The sequence below is a fragment of the Embiotoca jacksoni genome, unplaced genomic scaffold (assembly GCF_022577435.1).
Source record: "Embiotoca jacksoni isolate LCO1_2020_lvr unplaced genomic scaffold, fEmbJac1.0.p SCAF_72, whole genome shotgun sequence".
NCBI classification, from domain to species: domain Eukaryota; kingdom Metazoa; phylum Chordata; class Actinopteri; family Embiotocidae; genus Embiotoca; species Embiotoca jacksoni.
In genome coordinates, this window is record NW_027185428.1 from 889,176 (window position 1) to 908,844 (window position 19,669).

Below are 19,669 nucleotides of genomic sequence, written 5' to 3' on the forward strand. Positions count from 1 at the left end.
TGTGACCACAACAGGCCGGAGCACGACTCCCGTTTCCTGAACAAACCCTCCGTCTTTATCAGCCCGTGTGTCTCAAAGTTCACGTTCACAGGATCGTTTCCTGCCGCTGGATGTCGCTGAGAGTCTGCAGACGTAGTTCAAACCCTCCGGGACGTTACGGTTGTTTCTGCAACTAACTCGTGACCGGTTCAGTTGCCTAATTGAATTATATTGTGTCATTGGACTGACGTGTTTGATGCAGCATTCAGTGCACATCTCGTTACTGTCTGCAGCAGTTTGAGCCCACCGAGCTCACCGAGCTCACCGAGCCCACCGAGCTCACCGAGCCCACCGAGCCCACCGAGCTCACCGAGCCCACCGAGCTCACCGAGCCCACCGAGCCCACCGAGCTCACCGAGCCCACCGAGCCCACCGAGCTCACCGAGCCCACCGAGCTCACCGAGCCCACCGAGCCCACCGAGCCCACCGAGCTCACCGAGCTCATCGACGCCTTTAGTGGCAGCTACGACTGTTTTTAGCCAAGCTAGCCGGCGTTAGCGATGTGTGCTAGCTGGCCGGTGGGCTACAACAACCTCGACACAGGAAACATGAGTGAACTGCAGTGACAGCTAATGAACGAGGGTTACCGTGGACGTCATGAGGCCGGCATCACGGGTGAAGCACTCCGGCATCACGGGTGAAGCACTCCGGCATCACGGGTGAAGCACTCCGACTTCAGAGGCATCTGTAAAAGGGACCTGGTGAAAGAGGTCGACTCCCGAAAAGCAACAAGCAGCCCTGACGAATCAAGACCTGATAGTGTTGTGATCGGGAAAACAGACAGCACAGGTCGCACTCAGATACATCGATTGAACCCCGATCAATTCTCATGATGGGTTTCTTCTTCCTCCTCCTCTTCTTCTCCTTCTTCTTTCGATTAACTGGCAGATTGCAAACAACTTTACCGTCACCTACTGTACAAGCGTGTATTTCTGTTTTTATGTAAGTATGTATGATTGTCCCTCCATATCTTGACCACTATTTGTCCCATCTGCTTCACACTTGGTATGTATTGCTGGTTGATCCGAGGGTGTGCACTGCAACATTTGCTGTGATTTGGACACCTGACGAGTTTAATATAAATACATTTTAATAAAATGAGCTGCAGCTCCAGAGTGGAGCACGTCTTCATCTACTTCCACAGAGAGAAAGAGAGAGAGCTCCTTCCATAGATCTTAAAATGGAGGGCAATGAAGAAGTGCATTAAACTCCAACACTGCCGAGGACCGCGAGGGGTTGACTCCAGAAAGGCTCCACAGACTCCCATTCAACTTCTTTCATGAAATACAAAGTCATTTTGATATTATTGACTTCAGTCACTCCTTACTACTCTGCTGGTAGTCCATCTGATAATCACATCATTAATTAGATATTAGGATATTATTTACAGGCATGTGGTGCAGCCAGGTTTCCACTGTTGTGTGTGTGTGTGGGGGGGGGGGGGGGGGGGGCAGTGTCCTTGGTTTACCAATCAGATGAAGTCAGATTGTAAAAGTATAGTCACTTCTAGCTTCAAAATGATAATTCACAAGTCAAAGCTTCATAACGGTAACTGTTGGTTGCTGCTCGGCGACACCGCGACGGGAGAGCGCGCGCGTAAAGGTGAGAATAACAACCAGACACCAACAGAGCTGGACGGGAACCACTGGATTACACCAGTAACTGTAGTTCCACATTCATATGAGCAATTCTATATATGAGCCACAGGAGACCCAAGTCCTACTTTTCATGCTTTTCATGTTTTTAGCTGATAATACTTATTCTAATGTAAAATTTGCCCTGCAGTGTTTTTACTTCACCAGAACATCCACAGGCTGAGGTTGGATTTGAACCTTCATAGGGACTTTTTTTTTTTTTTACACAGTTGTGTATTTGTGCACATACTCTTTAATTTGTTCATGTGCACACATATTCACCCTGCAAAATGTTGACTTCATTCAATATGTATTTGTTTATAATATATTTTAATCAGCACTTTAATCGTAAAAAAAAAAAATCCTTTAGTTTTAAAATTACATTTATAATTTTTTTTTGATTGATATAAATGTTAAACTAACATGATTATAACTAATGATTTTAAATTACATGGTCAATTGAGATATGCATCTATTGTCCATACACAAATCTACACTTTTGAACAAAAAGAACAAGAACATAGATTTTGTGACACAAATGTCACATTTTGGAACATTTTTCTAACATTTGTGATTCATTAAATATGGATGACACATTTCTGAAGTCTTTGGGACTCCAACATTTAAAGTTTAGAGGGGAAGAACTTTTTTTTTGTTTTTTAAATTGTAGCTTCTTTCATCTATAATTCGAATGTGTTGAGCAAAAAGTATCAAATCATCTTCAAAATGGAGTTAAAATATACTCCTGTGAAACGGAAACATCCTCGTAAAGATTGTAATTACGTACCGTGCCTGAGTATTTATATTGCTACAATTCACCTTATATTCTGATTGATAAATTGTTAAATAAATAAATAGATTGTTGACATCAACAGCAGGACGGACTGTATCACAGAATACATCAAATTCTGTGAACACTCCACCGTACCATCCCGGACTGTACACTGCTTCCCCAACAACAAGCCGTGGATCACCAGTGACCTGAAGGTGCTTCTTAATAAGAAGAAAGCAGCCTTCAGGTCTGGGGACAGGGAGGAGCTCAGGAGAGTGCAGCGCCACCTGAAGGAGAAGATGAGGGAGTGCAAGGACTCCTACAGGAGGAAGCTGGAGGCCAAACTCCAGCAGAACAACGTGAGGGAGGTGTGGACCGGTATGAAGGAGATTACTGGGTTCAAGGGGAGAGAGAGACAACCAGGGGGAACCTGGAGAGGAACAACCAGGGGGAACCTGGAGAGGAACAATCAGGGGGAACCTGGAGAGGAACAACCAGGGGGAACCTGGAGAGGTCCAATGAGCTAAACTGTTTCTTCAACAGGTTTAGTTCACCACCCTCATCTGTCTCCTCCACACCTTACACCTCCCAAACACCTCTGCTGCCTCCCCCCTCCCCCCTCTACCCCCCTGGTGAACTGCATAGAGCCCTCAATCTCAAAGGGCTCTTCCTCCATCGACACCCCCTCCCACCCCCCTCTCTGTGACGACTGGCCAGGTTAGGAGACAGCTGGAGAGACTCCACCAGCGCAAGGCTGCAGGACCTGACGGCATCAGCCCCGGGGTCCTGAAGACCTGCGCCGTCCAGCTGGCTGAGGTCCTACAACACCTCTTCAACCTGAGCCTGAAGCAGGAGGAAGTCCCGGTGCTGTGGAAGACGTCCTGCCTGGTTCCAGTCCCTAAGAAGACGACTCCATCTGGCAACAACGACTACCGACCGGTTGCCCTCACATCTCATGTGATGAAGGTGCTGGAGAGGCTGGTCTTGGCCCACCTCAGACCGCTGGTGAAATCTTCTCTGGACCCTCTACAATTTGCGTACCAGCCTCATGTGGGAGTGGACGACGCCATCATCTACCTGCTGCAACGAGCTCAGTCTCACCTGGACGGAACCGGTGACTCTGTGAGAATCACTTTCTTTGATTTCTCCAGTGCATTCAACACCATCCAACCACTGCTGCTGAGTGAGAAGCTGCGGGTGGTGGGGGTGGACACGTCCACCGTCTCCTGGATCACTGACTACCTGACAGGCAGACCACAGTTTGTCCGTCTGGGCAGTGTGCTGTCTGATATGGTGGTCAGTGGTACTGGAGCTCCTCAGGGAACTGTTCTGTCTCCTTCCTGTTCACCTTCTACACCACTGACTTCCAGAACAACTCAGAGTCAAGACATCTGCAGAAGTTCTCTGATGACTCTGCAGTGGACGGTGTATAAGGGATGGACGGGAGGAGGAGTCAGTGGACGGTGTATAAGGGATGGACGGGAGGAGGAGTCAGTGGACGGTGTATAAGGGATGGACGGGAGGAGGAGTCAGTGGTCGGTGTATAAGGGATGGACGGGAGGAGGAGTCAGTGGACGGTGAATAAGGGATGGACGGGAGGAGGAGTCAGTGGACGGTGTATAAGGGATGGACGGGAGGAGGAGTCAGTGGACGGTGTATAAGGGATGGACGGGAGGAGGAGTCAGTGGAAGGTGTATAAGGGATGGACGGGAGGAGGAGTACAGGGCAGTAGTGGAGGACTTTGTGGAGTGGGCTGGTAGAAATCACCTCCTCCTGAACGTGGCCAAGACCAGAGAGATGGTGGTCGACTTCAGGAGGAAGACGACGGCTCCACAACCGCTGAGAGTTCTGGGAGAGGAGGTGGACATGGTGGAGGAGTACAAGTACCTGGTGTCTCCATGACAACAGACTGAACTGGAAGACCAACATCAACGCTGTCTACAAGAAGGTGATGAGTCGACTCTTTTTCTTGAGGAAACTTCGATCCTTCAATGTGTGCAGCGAGATGTTGGAGATGTTCTACCATCTGTTGTGACCAGTGAACTGTACTTCACTGTGGTCTGCTGGGGGGGAGAGGTGGAGGGGAGGGAGGGTGAGCATTGGAGCCGGAGACACCAACAGACTTAACAAACTGGTTAAGAAGGCCGGCTCCATCATCGGCTACAATCTGGATAGTCTGGAAAAGGTGGTGGAGAGGAGGACGCTGAGGAAACTATTATCCATATTGGATAATCCTGACCACCCTCTCCACCTGCTGCAGGGACAGAGGAGGACGTTCTCCAAAAGACTCATCCAGCTCCGCTGTCACAAGGACAGATACAGGAGATCATTCCTGATACAGGAGATGGTTCCTGATACAGGAGATGGTTCCTGATACAGGAGATGGTTCCTGATACAGGAGATGGTTCCTGATACAGGAGGTGGTTCCTGATACAGGAGATCGTTCCTGATACAGGAGATGGTTCCTGATACAGGAGATGGTTCCTGATACAGGAGATGGTTCCTGATACAGGAGATCATTCCTGATACAGGAGGTGGTTCCTGATACAGGAGATCGTTCCTGATACAGGAGGTGGTTCCTGATACAGGAGATGGTTCCTGATACAGGAGATCATTCCTGATACAGGAGATCATTCCCGATACAGGAGATGATTCCTGATACAGGAGATCGTTCCTGATACAGGAGATCATTCCTGATACAGGAGGTGGTTCCTGATACAGGAGATCATTCCAGATACAGGAGATCATTCCTGATACAGGAGATCATTCCTGATACAGGAGGTGGTTCCTGATACAGGAGATCATTCCTGATACAGGAGGTGGTTCCTGATACAGGAGATCATTCCAGATACAGGAGATCATTCCTGATACAGGAGATCATTCCTGATACAGGAGGTGGTTCCTGATACAGGAGATCGTTCCTGATACAGGAGGTGGTTCCTGATACAGGAGATGGTTCCTGATACAGGAGATCATTCCTGATACAGGAGATCATTCCCGATACAGGAGATGGTTCCTGATACAGGAGATCGTTCCTGATACAGGAGATCGTTCCTGATACAGGAGATCATTCCTGATACAGGAGGTGGTTCCTGATACAGGAGATCGTTCCTGATACAGGAGGTGGTTCCTGATACAGGAGATGGTTCCTGATACAGGAGATCATTCCTGATACAGGAGATCATTCCCGATACAGGAGATGGTTCCTGATACAGGAGATCGTTCCTGATACAGGAGATCATTCCTGATACAGGAGGTGGTTCCTGATACAGGAGATCATTCCAGATACAGGAGATCATTCCTGATACAGGAGATCATTCCTGATACAGGAGGTGGTTCCTGATACAGGAGATCGTTCCTGATACAGGAGATCATTCCTGCCGACCGCAACAAGACTGTACAATAACTCACCTCTGGCAAAATACTGTTGACTGTGTTTCTTGGTTGTTTGTATATAATATATATATATATAGTGTACTGTATATACTGTGCATTTTATATTTTATATTTTTACTGCCATTTTACTGCTATTTTATTGCTTTTCTATTATTACCTTATTGCGTCTGTATGCTGCTGTAGCGAAAACATTTCCCCTCGGGGATTAATAAAGTAACTACCTAACCTAACCTAACCTAACCTAACCTAACCTACCTAACCTAACCTACCTAACCTAACCTAACCTAACCTAACCTAAAACAGCATGTTTAAGGCTAAAAAACTAATTTAATTCAGTCAGAATTGTAAGGCCGTAAAAACTCTTTCCATAAGTGAAAAACAGCCTCCTGTATGAGCCAACCCACTCTCTTTTATTTCATTTTAATATTTGTTCCCGTATTTTTGGTCTAAAGCCTGCCTGAATAGACAAACCAAGGGGAAGAAAATCCAATACAAGATCGTTCCTGATTGGTCTCCCGCTCCTGGACCCGCCCCTTCGCGCTTGCGCAGAAGCTCATCGGACTGTTTGTGTAAATTCAAAACTGAATCAACGGTGTTTTCAGCGCTGTACAACTAACCGGTCAAGTTTTATTCGCCTTATTTGATCATAATCATCAGTTCACGGTCATTATCACGGGAATTTATCTGCAAGAGACACACGTCACCGCTGGTTCACATTTAAAATAGGTAAGTTTGTGAGAGAAAGCGCCGGTTACATCAGTTAGGAGCGCAGTCAGCTCAGCTGCAATTAAAAAAAAGTTAGCAAATGTTAACGTCGGCTCAATGACTGAAGTTTTCCGGCTCATCTGCAAAGTTAACTTCAGTCCCAAAGTAAAAAAAAAAACACGAAGGCCTCGTCCACAGACATCAATATCATTTTATTGTTGAAAACAACATCAGAAGTACTGATATCATGTCAGACAGAAATAAGCCATGATTTATGAGGTGGATCCTTCATTGATCGGCTACTTCTCATTGTATTTTCATTAAACCCGATAATTTTTCAAACATGATGCATTTCTTTCACTACTTTCTGAGAATTAGTTAATTGCATGGATGGGAAAGTAAATACTTGTAAATAACGAGGAGCGCAAGAGATTTTATTTATATGGCGGTAATAACATGACGTCTGGTGTGTTTCCTATTGATCTTGTTGGGATGCCAAACAAAGGGGGGCGGCTATAATATTGATCCTTTACAGGTGGTCCCGTCTCTAACGAAATGAATGACCTGTGTCTTCCAGGGTTTTGATTTTCAGATTCTCCTGATGATGTTCCCTGTGAAACCGACGATGCTTCCTGTGAAGACGCCTTCAAAAGTTTCCAAGCAGACTTCAGCTGCAGCATCAAAGATCAAAAATAAGATTCTGAGTGAGTCCTTGTCCAACTTGTACTGTTTGTTTTTGGGGCTCTCCGACAGAAAATAATTCTCCTTCTGCTGTCCTCCTTCTTCACGACCACACCAGACACCTCGTCCTTCTTTAAGGTGTCTTTAAAGACCAACAACAAGGCCTTAGCGGTTGCCTTGGAGACGCAGAAGGAGAGAAGCAGGCAGCTGGAGATGGAGGTCATGTACCTACAGAAACAAGTGGAGTCTCTGTGCTTCGAACTGGCCACCAAGAAATACAAGGAGAGGAAACTGGTGCGTTGGTTGTTCAGTTCAAATGATGGTTATGATGCAGAGACGATCTTAGCGATGTTCTTTTAGAGGTGATCGCTGATTTTATTGACTTGTTTTCCTCTTACAGCTCCTCATCTGGAAGAATCTGCACAATAATACTCTGCAGCATGTGGACATGGTGGCGGAGCTGTTCTCTGACGGGGTGAGGGTTCCTCTCTGCGCTGGTTATTCTGTAGGACGGAACAAAGCTGTTCTCTTCCTGATAGAAGAACCCATTTATAACTTGGGTTTCTTTGTCAGCTGTTCCACACGGCTTTAAAAGTACAACAGCTGTCTGAAGCTCATTGAAATTACAAAAGTGTATTTGTCTCCCACAGGATTATCTGAAACTGTCAGAGGACACCAACAAGGAAAATGTTGCAGCAGGAAGGTCAGAAATGAGTCCATCTGGGCTGCTGTGTACTTTCAGTCGACAGCGAGTGAACGGATTCTGATATTTCTTCCCTCCTCTGTCTGGCTTTTTCACCCCATTTCAGTCTTACGGATCTGTTTCCACTGCAGCCAGAACCTTCAAGCAATTTGATGCGTCCCAGCGAAAGAACAACAGAGAGCTGTCTTCCTGAGAAACACCTCCAGGATGTCGTTGGTGTCCCGAGCAGACACAAAACCTCTGCTGATGTTTGCGATGGTAGGAGGGTGAAAGCTAGGAGGGTTTGTGTTAAAAGCAGCAGATCGTATTATCTGCCCAATGATACTGATGTCTTGTTTCACAGGTAACACACATGCTGAGGAAAGGTGTTCAAGCCAGCGTGTAGAAACCGCTCCGACCAGAACGTCCTGTCCGTCCAATGAGCAGAGAGACAAGGTGGAGAGCCAATCGGTGATGTTCTCTCAGTCCAGTTTGGATGTGAAGTCCATCCTCCGTCTTCAGAACCGTCGCATGTGTGAGAAATCCACCCCGTCCCTCTGTGGAGGTGAGAACCCTTCCGGCGGCGCAGACGCGGAGCACGAACCACAGCTCGGCAACAACCATGAGAAAACAGTGCTCCTGAACGCAACGATGGAGATGACGCTCAGTGATGTGGGTGAGATTATCGCCGTGGAAACCAAAGCCCAAAAAACAGGCCGATCCAGGAAGCCGAAGGGCAGGAAGGATACGGAGCGAGTCTGTGCTTTGAGCGCAGACGTACAGAACTCTGTGGCTCTGAAGTGGAGCGAGGTACTGAGCGATGAGCAGCACCCAGCCGGTCCTCAGCGTCACTCACCCGCAACACGCCGTCGGAGCATCACCACCTCTCGCATCCCCAGACTGGGCGAACATCAGAAAACATCAAAAGACAAATTGAAATCCCGTGACATTGTCCCATCGGACCTGGACGACTATTTCAAGGATCCTGGATGTGAATTCCCAAAAGTCAGCGCAGATGCAGCAGTGAACAGTCCTGCAGGACTAGCAAGCTCCAGAATCACATGCAGGAGGTCCAGAACCAGAGGCAGGATGCCTTCAGTCACCAGAACCACTCCAGTCACTTTGCCTTCTGGTGACAGTGACAGCAGTCGGTCCAAAGGGGAGCAGGTCCACGTTCATGTGGAAGAAGAACGAAAAGATCAACAACTACCAAAAGAGTTCCTTCATGAAAGTGAGTCAGGATACGCGGAGCATCTTTCCGCTCGCGGCGATAAACCACAGAGCAAAGTGAAGAACGCGACTGATTCCAGGGGTCACAGGTCACGATGCAGATCCACGTTTGTCATCTCAATCGCCACGGACAGCGCCTCATCGGACCGGGACCTGCTCCCCGATGCAGGACCAGGCTGTGGGCTGGAAACACTAACGGTCACAGACGAAAGTGTCGCTGAACAACGAACCAGATGGAATGAACGCACGGAGATGCTGAGCTGTGGGAAGCATCCTCGGCTGGACACGCAGGAGTCGGGAGAAGCGCCGCTGCTGCTGAACCAACCGGCTGCTTCAGGCTCAGAGTTCTACAAACATAAAAAAGCCAGGAGAGAAGGAACGGGCAAATCCAGCAAGAAGAAGGCCACGTTGAAGGAGGAGGATGACGAGGCTTTAAATGACCAGCAGAAGAAGAAGAAACGTGGCCGTTGCAGCAAAGACTTGGGATCTGAGAATGAAGCATGTTGTCGTGCCGCGGACCATCCTGGAACCGAACCAGAACAAGAGCCGGACTCACATTGTTACATCAGTGAAAAGTTGGACATCTTTGAACATGTGTATGATTCAATACCCACCAAGTCAAAGTCCAGGATGGACGTGAAGCCCAAAGCGTGCAGACGGACACTGGAGCTGCATACAGATGCAGGAAGCAGGAGTCCACGGAAGACGTTCGTGGTCTTCAGACAGAAGAGACGAGACAAGAGTGGGAGTGTTTGCAGTGCGTCGGACTCCTGCGGTCACATGGTGGACGCTCATCACAGTCAGGGAAACCTGTTGATGGACGAGCTGCCGCCGTGGCTGGCGGTCGATGTCAGTACGGCAGACACGGATACAGGCTCGCCGCCCTCTAGTCCCATCGGAGAAGCATCGGGCCGGGTGGTGCCGGAGGAGCCGTCCGCTGCCGGCCCAGCTGAAGCCTCTCCAGGTGTGCTATTCATTTCACTCACTAGTTGTTACATCAAAGGGTGAATAAACCACAGACTGTATGTAAAAGTGCTTCTAGAAGTGTCTTAAGATGCAATACCACCGAGTGCCACTAGATGTCGGCTCCAAAAAGCCTCCGGCTCCATAGACTCCCATTCAACTAGTCTGGTCTAGTTATCTCGGTGCTGTTAGTTGAAGTCACTCCTTCTTATTAGTTTTCTGGAGGTCCATCTGAAAATAATCCTGTCGTGTGTGTGTGCGTACGCGTCCAAAATAGTTTTAAAAAGAGTGAAATGTGTTCTAATGGAGCCCATTGCTCCCCCAAACATTAGTGAGGTGAAGATATATTCCCATGAATTGACTGAACTTTATATATTTTTGTAAGTGTAATAAAACAAGTGCAATAAAAGCTAAAAAGAGCTAAATGTTATGACATGTATTATGAGGTGGTCGTGGGTGCTGGTGGTGTTCTAGCCTGCATTAATCCTAAAAGTGTTCCAGTAATAAGATCCTGATGAAGTGCTGTGGGAGTGTTTGTTCTAGTTCGGGTGCACCGACACTCAATGGTTTGCAAAGTAATCTGAAAACTGAAGACGTGCAGTGATTTTGTTTGTTCACGAGTCGGTCTGACGTGTTGTGTGTTGCAGCAGGAAGAGTCCTGAGCACGCTGACCAACACCATCACACACCTGGACAGAGACCACGGAGGACGGACCAGGAGACGCAAGGTGGTGGTCAGTTACAAGGAGCCGACCCTCAACAGGTGAGAACAGCTCTGTTCTTAATTAGGGCCCGAGCACCGAGTGGCCGACAAAAATCAGCCCAGAGGAAAATGGAAGTATTTTATATGTTCTGGCCATGGACGTCACAAAATGGCTCGCTAGCGCCCCCTAAAATGAGATCTCAAGGCTGCTTTCACATACATGAATGAAATTTGGTGGACATGTGTATCATATGTACATCTACAAAAAAGTCTCTTGGCACCACGACTTAAACTCAACAGGAAGTCTGACATTTTGAATTTAGGTGCCATTTTGGCGATTTGTACGTGTTGTACTTTAACAGGCTCCTCCTACAGGTTTTATTGGACCGACTTGAAATTTGATCTGTTCAGTCTTTAGACCTTTTGGATGAAAATTTATTAAAATTTGTTTTTGTTGAACGGTGTTTGCGTGGCGTGGTGGCCATTTGGAGCGTTTTGCCATGACATTAAAGTTGCTGTAATTTTTATATACGTCGTCCGAACTTGCTTAGACTACACATGTTTGATAAAAGTCCCCCCTGAAGACATCTGCATGGTATATTCAGTCCTCGTCATAGTGCCACCTACTGGCAACAGGAAATTACAAGTTTTATACTCTCGCATGCTTCTTCGAGCTGGTTGATCACATCAATATCAAATCGGGTCAGAATAGCCTCAAGACATTAATGATGATATATTGAGAAGACTGTGTTTTCGTCAAAGGGTGTCGCCATGGCGATGTGACAAAGTTTGATGTTTCGCCATGACAATTAAGTTGATGTTTAAGGTCGAAGGATGATCAAAACCTCACGAAACGTGGCACTTACATCAGGTGTGATGAACTCACCCCCGACCCGCTGGCTCCACGACGGGCAGCATGATCAAGCACACTGCTTTTAATTCTGTTTCTGTTTCCAAACAGCAAAATAAGGCGTGGAGATAAATTCACAGACAGCATGTTCCTAAGCTCTCCGGTGTTTAAGGACGGCAGGAAGAGGCCGAAGAAGACTGTCAGCAACACAGCGGACTGACTGCAACCACTTCCTTTTTTAAAGTTGATTGTTTTGTTTAAAGCTCAAGAAAGATGTTTGCTGATAGCCATATTTTATAGATTGGACAAGGAAGTAATTTAATTATTGGACAAAATTGAAATACTTGTAGGGTTCTTCATGCCACTTTCTGCTTCATGTGCCAACAGTAAATCCAAGTACTGCTCATTTTTCATGCAAAGTTGCCAAACTGAGAAAATATGTATTAAGTTGCAGCATATACAAAAGTTTTACAATAGAAATGATTTATTTTAGTGCAGAACATTCAACATTTTCCTGTTTATATGTGCATACCTTTTTTTTAACCAACAGTTTTCACTTGTACCAAAGAGTTTTTACATTGTCATTCCCTTCATCTTTTGTGACGTGTTGCAGTCTGCACATTTCACACTGCTGCGTATATTGTGATGCTCCGCCTGTCTCCCGCTGATCTCTGGTTTGGTAACGATCACAGAGATTGGCAGGAGGTTGGTTATAAATTATTCAGTCCGGTCTGTTCACCTGAGCCGTGACTTGTGTTGTCCCGGGGACGGTGGCGTGACGGCAGCCGTCCGTGTTTGGGATTGTGTAGGATTTTGACCCCTTTCGTGCTTTTAAGCTTCTGTTTTTGATCAGTTTGTCCTCCTTCAGAAGTCACAACACTGTGGTGAGTACAGCTGCCTCCATGTTGAAGTTCTGCTGTTGTCAGATTGTTTTTATCTTCACATTAAATGTATTATTGCATAAGAGAAATGGGCTTTTATTTTATTTTGGCTTTGATGCTCATTTACCATCAGTTCAATCAGGAGAGACTTGATTTGAGTGAACAAATACAACATTTTATTGATATCCTCAAGAACAACGAGAAGCTTAAGGGATGTGAGAGACTTTGGCGATTTGACAACAATTTGAATTCCCACATGAACAAGCTGGAATAAAAACACTCCTTTAAACAGGAAGAAAAACCTCAAACAGTGGAGAGGAAAAACTCCCTCTTAACAGGAAGAAACCTCAGACAGAACCAGGCTCAGCGGTGGAGAACATCTGCCTCGACCGGTTGAGGTGAGAGGAGAGCAGAGAGAGAAAAGAACAGCATAGAGAGACACAGCGATAAGCATTGGGTTGGTTGGTAGTGTCTGATGATCTGGACCCGGGCGATGAACACCGGAGGTGAAGGGTGGAGGAGGGTCGCAGCGGGGCGCCCGGGCCTGGCGGCTGATGCAGAAGAAAGGAGAACGGATTTAAATTTTGACAGCAAGGGAACGATTGGCTGATTGAGATCGTGATGAAGTCTGATTGGTTCAGCCAAAACACCCATGGTCATGTGGTTAGAGACCTGAGTTAGAGTGAAATGAAGAAGAATGAGATAGAAAGATTTTCTTCCTGGTTGAACCTGTGCTTTTAGCTCCATTTAGAGAGGACGTGTTTTTCAGGTCAGTTGGACACTCGCCTGGTTGAATGTGTTGCTGCTGCTCGGCGTGAGTCCCACCGGGTGTCGGGTTCATGTCCTGCTCACATTGCAGTGAATCACCTTGGTGCTATAAAATCTACCATCCCGTTTTACCAGCTCTCATCACCATCCCAGGATGGTACTGCTGGCACTTCACCAAGTATTCAGACGCCTTTGATTCCTGCACCCTTTATCAGGTTGTAGATTTAATTTTTAATGGATAAAATAAGCATTGTTTCCATCATAATGACAAAGTGAAAACATGCTTTCAGAAATTTAGAAAATGTATGAAAAAACAAAAGTTGAATTCTCTTATTTACAAAAGTCTTTAAACCGTTCAGTAAACCCCTCTGGCAGCAGGTCCAACTTCCAGTCTTTGGGAAGAGTCTTCCTTTGGTTTCAGCCACCAGGCTTCATTTGGCCGACCTCCCTTCTACACATGCACACTGTATATATAAATGTTTGTAGCTTCTGGCTCTGAAAAATGAGACGCAGTGTGGTGCAGTCAGGTCACAGCTATCGGTGGGCGGGACATAGCATTGCCCGGTTTCAAACCAGATCGAGTCAGATGCCCAGCTCGCCCAAATATGGTCACTTCCTGCTCCAAACCGCTCCAAACTAGCAAGATGGCGACGGACAAATTCTGAACTCAAGGCTTGATTCCAGCCGTTCACAAACCAACGGATGACGTCACAGATGGTTGCCGCTTGGCTCCACCTCCATTTTAGAATCAGCTGGCAGAATAGAATAACACACTTAAAAGATAAACTAATTATTACGTTGTTGCACTTCAAAAGAGAAACACACAAACTTAATTGCATCACTGCCATCTGAACACTGAGCTTCTCTCGCTCATATTAACGTTGAATATTTGATAGAAACCAGAGAAAGTCCTTGTTTATGGCCAAACCACGTGAGAAACGCTGGAGCTTAAAATGGATACAGGAAGTTGCAGCATCAGTTGACCAATGGTGTAACTTTATTACTCAGTCAGGCACACGGTGGGAGGCCTGCAGGCAGGCGGCTATCAGATGACAAACTCCCGTCGAGTCCCGGCACCAAGCTGAATCCAACTAAAGTAGAAGAAATATTGATGACCAGCTGCAACAGTGTTCGATCTGCTGAGATTATAAACTACACTGATGGTTGTTCTCAACTGTACGTTTTTTGAAATTCTCGTATAAAAACAGTTTCTCCAGAATCTTTGGAAAACAGGGTAATACATATATATATTAAATGACATTTGCCAAAAGTATTAGGATCACCCGGGTTATATAAAGGAAAGCAATTTTAAATGTGTGTGGTACAAGACCAGATTGAAAGGGGAAAAAATACGAGTTAGAGGATCAAGGAGAAGATGAGGGGAGTAACACCAGTAAAAAGAAACTCAGGGAAATAAAAAAAGGAACAGAAAACCAAATGTTTAAAAGGAAATTCAAAGATTGATTCCACATAACAGCAAACTCACAAAACAAACAAACTAATAAAATAAGATGTAGCTGTTGTCCTGTTGTTTCTGCAGCACTCCTAGATGACAGCTTTTAACTCAGAACATGGAGGCAAAGCAGCTGAAAAGAGACATTGAGGCCCTGATGTGAGTGGAGATTAAATCCCTGCACACTGTTGGAAAGCATTATGAAGCATATTTTAAAATGACAACTAATTCATATTGTTCCTCATCCAAACAGTGGTGAATACATTGGACAGAAGCTGAGAGAACTCTCCTTCGATCCGAAGGGGCGGGGCACCGCCACGATGCTGGACGACCTGGTAAACCTCAGCGGGCCGAGCGGGTCAACGTGGAACCGCTTTTCAATGTGATCCACTCAGTACTTCTTTATGGCGTGTTTACAGGCTCACTACGATCTGGCCCTCAGTGTTACCCTCTGGTGGTTGGAGAAGGAAGAAGGATGGGATGTGCTTGACAGAGACAACATGTGAGCTGTTTTTTGTAAACTTGAGTTAAAGATAAAGATGTTATGTGCATATACATAACGATGTAAATTTATATCCGCGCTGTTTCCATGAAGCTTCTGTCCGTATGTTTTAAGTTAAATCCATTTCCACCTTCCTGTCCGCCACAGCGGAGCCACATGCAGCTCAGGAAGCGCCCAGTACCCTGATCGCTTAGAACGGGAAGCTATGATCTTGTCATCCTTTGCCGGTATGATTATGGTAAGTATAGAGTATTCACACATGAATGCAGCTTTCATTAAATCTGGACATCTCAGTAAGGTCAAATAGTTTAGCTGCGGGGTTCATATTATTCCTCCATGTGTTTATTTTCTTTATTTTCAACATTGAGGATGAAGCACAGAGAAGGAGAATATAAATAAAATAACACATAAAATAGAGCAAGACAATACCTCAGACTTTATGGTGCAAAAGAGTCAACTTGTGCAATTCTGGTAGCCACAATATGGAATTATGGGGAAGGTGTGAAAAAATTCCAATTAAAGTTTTCATATGTTGGTTCTGATTTATATTCCAAGTTCCTAAAAGTTCAAAGATTATTGAATAACATTTTTTTTTTTATTAAAAAGTCCAAAATATCATGACGCTATTTTTCGCTTGTTTTGAATTTGATACAAAATGTTGAATTATAAATCATCTCAACATTTTGAGTGACAAGTTGAATGATGAAAAAATGTCACGATATCTTTAATCCTGTATTTGAGTCTGGAGGAGGTGCGAAGAAAGCGCACATCAAATTTTGTGTTACACTCTGGAAATGTTCAACAGAGACCCTTGAAAAGCTTCAGAAAGTTTACGGCGATGAAGCGACGAACTTGTTAGCAGTTTGTTAACTTGAGTTCAGCTGGTTTTTAGTGATTTTAGTTGTTTGTTAACTTGAGTTCAAGCAATTTTTTGGTAAAATTAGTAGTTTGTTAGCTGGTTGTCAGACTGAGTTCTACTGGGACCTTCTGAGGTGTCTGAGGGAAAACATTCGCTGTGAACCACCCGAACTGTGGCGCCATGGCAACAGGCTTCTCCAACATGACAACACACCATATTGAAAACGTGGCTTTGTCTCCATGGGACTTTTTTTCTATACCCTGAAAATTTGACACAATATTTGAGGTGTACTCTCTGTTTGAGGTTCATGCATGTAACTGTGGTCATTAAACATGCAGGTAACACAGGTGCTGATGCTGACAAACTTGAAATATTACAAAAAACTATTGCTTTCACCTGCTCCAAGAGCACTACTGTGCTGCGCTCTGGTCCGTCTCTTAACCTTTTGTTTGCGCCTCGTAATTATGACTCATACAGAAAGGTCCTGATGTCCTAATTAAAATCTTCCTGAGGTGAACGTCATGCAGCGACAGATTGTATTTAATAGTTAATCTGCACATTTTGAACCTTTGCATGTTGCATATTGTGCTGGTGCTTCAGAACAGCCTGCCAGTGGAGGACATCTTGGCTCTGTACCGGTGTAAACCCGCCGCTTCGTACCCCAGCCAGCAGTCCAAGGTACACTGAGGATCCTGGGGAACGCTTGTATGAGAACAGATACAGTTTGGATCTTATTATTTGTGGCTACCATTGGTTTTCTATCTTCTTCTCATAACATTTTGCTCCTACAGAAAAGGTAATGCCACGCTTTTTTCTTCTTTTTTTTTAACCAAAGGGCTCCATTGTGTATCCCTTCAGTCTGTCCTACCATCCGTTTGCCATGCTGGGATCTTACAAGGCGGTGCACCACTCCAAGAAGCACAGTAAGTGTGTGGACACTCCTTACATCTCTTTACATCTATGTCAGTGAGTTTCCACTCATAGAATAAAGCTATTTCCTGTTTAAAGGTCCAATGGAAGATGAGACTAATGATCTCACGCTGTAGCCCGTAAAATTGAGTGGTTTTGACTTTGAAAAGACTCCACGAGCCTTCAGATTGATAGCTCAACAACGAAACTTCTCAACTTTCTTATGAAGAACAACCTCTGATTTGACTTTTTACATATCAGACTTGTCCTGCCATCAAAGTTGAGAACTGTCCCCAAGTACCTCTACTAACGAACTGCCTCCACCGGCTCAGTTTTAATGACAGTTGGCACAAAAATAAGGAAATTTCTTCACAAATCAATAAACATCTCCTTCATTTAAGTCACATTCAGCTGAAGAGAGACTTGATTGTTATCACCTGTAGATAAAAATCAATTCAATCCCTCGCTGAGACAAATTAAAGAACAGCTGCCTGGAAACAAGTCTAATAATTGACTGTTTAGGGTTGAACAGAACCACATACGCACCAAATACGTTCCAGAAGAATGTCCTCTGTGAGCCTTCCATGATTATGTTTGACATAATGTTTAAAATAAAATCACATTACAACTTTTTTATATCTTCAAGTAGTTTGATTTATATCAGTGTATTGTATTCTATATGCTCATCAAAATTTAGTAGCCAAATATCGGATATAATAAAGCATAACACTTCCCTCTTGAATGTGGTGCAGTAGAAGCATAATGTAAAGGAAATACTCCAAATGTACTTCAGTTCAGGAGTACGAGGTGTCTGAGACGAACAGTTAACAGCACAGTAGTGTTCACTGAGCAGGGCAAGCTTTCGCTTTCATGCAAGTATTCCAAGTTACAAGCGCACGTCATATTTTGTGTCAAACTCGCAAAATCGTCAACAGAGACCCTTGACATGCTTCAAAAACCCTACGAACATGAAGCGATGAGCCGGGCGAGTCCTTCTGAGTGACTTTCCCATTTCAAGTGGGAAGGCGTGTCAGGTCAGGAGACACCAGGTGGGTTTTCTTTAACATCACCAGGTTGTGCAACCGTGAGTTTGTTCCCCAGGGTCAGACTGTCAACACCGAATCTTTTCACAGACTGGATATAAAAGTGTTCGTAACTTCCGGGTCTGAAAAATGGTTCCGATGCAGAAGTGTCTTCAGCTGCAATACCAGCGAGTGCCACTAGAGGTCGGCTCCAAAAAGCCTCCGGCTCCATAGACTCCCATTCAACTTCTGTCATCAAATCCAAAGTGAATAAAATGTGTCCATCAGTTATCTCAGTGTTGTTAGCTAAAGTCACTCCTTCTTATTAGTTTTCTGGAGGTCCATCTGAAAATAATCCCTCATTCATTAGAAAAGAAGATTCAAGAAGACCTGTTTTTGGGGGCGTGTCTGTTTGATTGACAGGCCTGTGGTGCAGTCAGGTTACAGCTATCGGTGGGCCAGACGTAGTATCGTCAGGTTTCCAGTCAGATCTACCACTGGCTCCTCCCCCAGCTCGTCCAAATATGGTCACTTCCTGCTCCAAACCACTCTGAACTAGCAAAGATGGTGACGGACAGAATCTGAACTGGAGGCTTCATAACACTCACAAACCAACGATGACATCACTGATGGATGATGGTTGGTTTTACTGTGACGTTATGAAGCGTCTGAGGGAAAACATTAGCTGCAGACCACCTGAACCATGGTGCCATGGCAACAGGCTTCTCCAACATGAGAACAGCCCTGATCACAGCGCGTAACGTTGCTCCCCACCACCCCGACTAGAGGATTTTTGGCTCCCTGCTATTTCTTTCAATTCCACAAAAAAATTTACCAAAAATTTGATGTGCGTTCTGTCAGCTCAAGTTTCATGTCAATGGTAAAATTCAGAATGTTCACTCACCAGTGTTTTAAACACCTTTATAAAACCTCTTGCAGATCAAAAGTTGAAAAGATGGCTGTCTGAGCAGACTAAAGGGAGCGCGCCACCCACACCAGTTTCAGTGCAATCCTCCTGTTCACCTCAGTCCTTCAGTGTGAGTACACGCAGCATCCTCATTCCTCTCTGGAATTATCAATCATCAGAATCATGTCAGAGGAAAAAGAAAGTGTGTTGCACACAAAGCCCAGAAAGAGTTTTCACAACAACTTGCTTGTAAATATGCCTGAAAGTCCTGTGCTGACCCCCGGTGGATGTAAATGGAGCTCTCTGCTTCATCCTCAGGACAGCAGTCACTGCCACCAGGACGGAGCCCAGGAGGCTTCACAGGAGTCTCTGCAGGACTGAGGCGTCCTCCACCGGTTCGGCTCTGGCCTCTGTTTGCTTTATGTTTGAGTTAAACCACTTCCCATCCTGCTGTCTTCACTGTTTAACCTTTATCCTTTAAACTGTGCTTGAGGAAGTTCTCAGGTCTTATAGTTTAGTTAATGAATGGAAAATGTACTTCAGTGGAAACTGTAAAATGTATTTAAAGTCTCAACAGTACTGTTATACAATGATCTACTAAATATAAAAATCTTATTATTATTCATACATTAATGTGTTAAGATTACACTATACAGTACCAGTCAAAAGTTTAGACAAACCTTCTCATTCAATGGTTTTCTTTATTTAATTTTT

The 19,669-nt window shown here is 45.1% G+C and overlaps 3 protein-coding genes across 7 annotated transcripts in view; 2 read left to right on the forward strand and 1 right to left on the reverse strand.

The window, feature by feature from the left end:
- Nucleotides 1-741, reverse strand: part of pikfyve (phosphoinositide kinase, FYVE finger containing) — a 66,930-nt gene extending 66,189 nt beyond the window's left edge. For 2 of the 5 annotated variants that reach the window (XM_069177421.1, XM_069177418.1), the window contains exon 1: nt 627-741. The gene's annotated coding sequence lies outside the window, so the exon portion shown is untranslated. Of the gene's footprint in view, nt 36-626 lie in introns of those variants that run through there. The other 3 variants (XM_069177422.1, XM_069177420.1, XM_069177419.1) reach the window with 3 other exon arrangements.
- A 106-nt stretch (nt 742-847) lies between these two features.
- Nucleotides 848-19,452, forward strand: LOC138215334 (uncharacterized protein C2orf80). Its single transcript, XM_069177429.1, has 9 exons — nt 848-981; nt 14,844-14,915; nt 15,010-15,091; nt 15,176-15,258; nt 15,406-15,496; nt 16,718-16,795; nt 16,953-17,040; nt 18,988-19,085; nt 19,274-19,452. The coding sequence occupies exons 2-9, from the start codon at nt 14,875-14,877 to the stop codon at nt 19,334-19,336; spliced, it is 624 nt and encodes a 207-aa protein (XP_069033530.1). The 5' UTR covers nt 848-981; nt 14,844-14,874; the 3' UTR covers nt 19,337-19,452.
- Nucleotides 6,453-12,526, forward strand: sgo2 (shugoshin 2). Its single transcript, XM_069177428.1, has 9 exons — nt 6,453-6,567; nt 7,124-7,250; nt 7,346-7,521; nt 7,628-7,702; nt 7,878-7,930; nt 8,037-8,188; nt 8,274-10,103; nt 10,750-10,864; nt 11,766-12,526. The coding sequence occupies exons 2-9, from the start codon at nt 7,148-7,150 to the stop codon at nt 11,872-11,874; spliced, it is 2,613 nt and encodes an 870-aa protein (XP_069033529.1). The 5' UTR covers nt 6,453-6,567; nt 7,124-7,147; the 3' UTR covers nt 11,875-12,526.
- Nucleotides 19,453-19,669: the final 217 nt, after the last annotated feature.

What these genes read in the sequence shown, in the direction of transcription:
- sgo2 (XM_069177428.1), top strand. Translation starts at nt 7,148, where the DNA reads ATGATGTTCCCTGTGAAACCGACGATGCTTCCTGTGAAGACGCCTTCA. An exon ending in AATACAAGGAGAGGAAACTG is followed by an intron (nt 7,522 to 7,627) that starts GTGCGTTGGTTG and finishes TTCCTCTTACAG; the next exon opens with CTCCTCATCTGGAAGAATCT. An exon ending in AAGGAGCCGACCCTCAACAG is followed by an intron (nt 10,865 to 11,765) that starts GTGAGAACAGCT and finishes GTTTCCAAACAG; the next exon opens with CAAAATAAGGCGTGGAGATA.
- LOC138215334 (XM_069177429.1), top strand. Translation starts at nt 14,875, where the DNA reads ATGGAGGCAAAGCAGCTGAAAAGAGACATTGAGGCCCTGAT. An exon ending in ACCCCAGCCAGCAGTCCAAG is followed by an intron (nt 16,796 to 16,952) that starts GTACACTGAGGA and finishes TTTTAACCAAAG; the next exon opens with GGCTCCATTGTGTATCCCTT. An exon ending in GTTCACCTCAGTCCTTCAGT is followed by an intron (nt 19,086 to 19,273) that starts GTGAGTACACGC and finishes CTTCATCCTCAG; the next exon opens with GACAGCAGTCACTGCCACCA.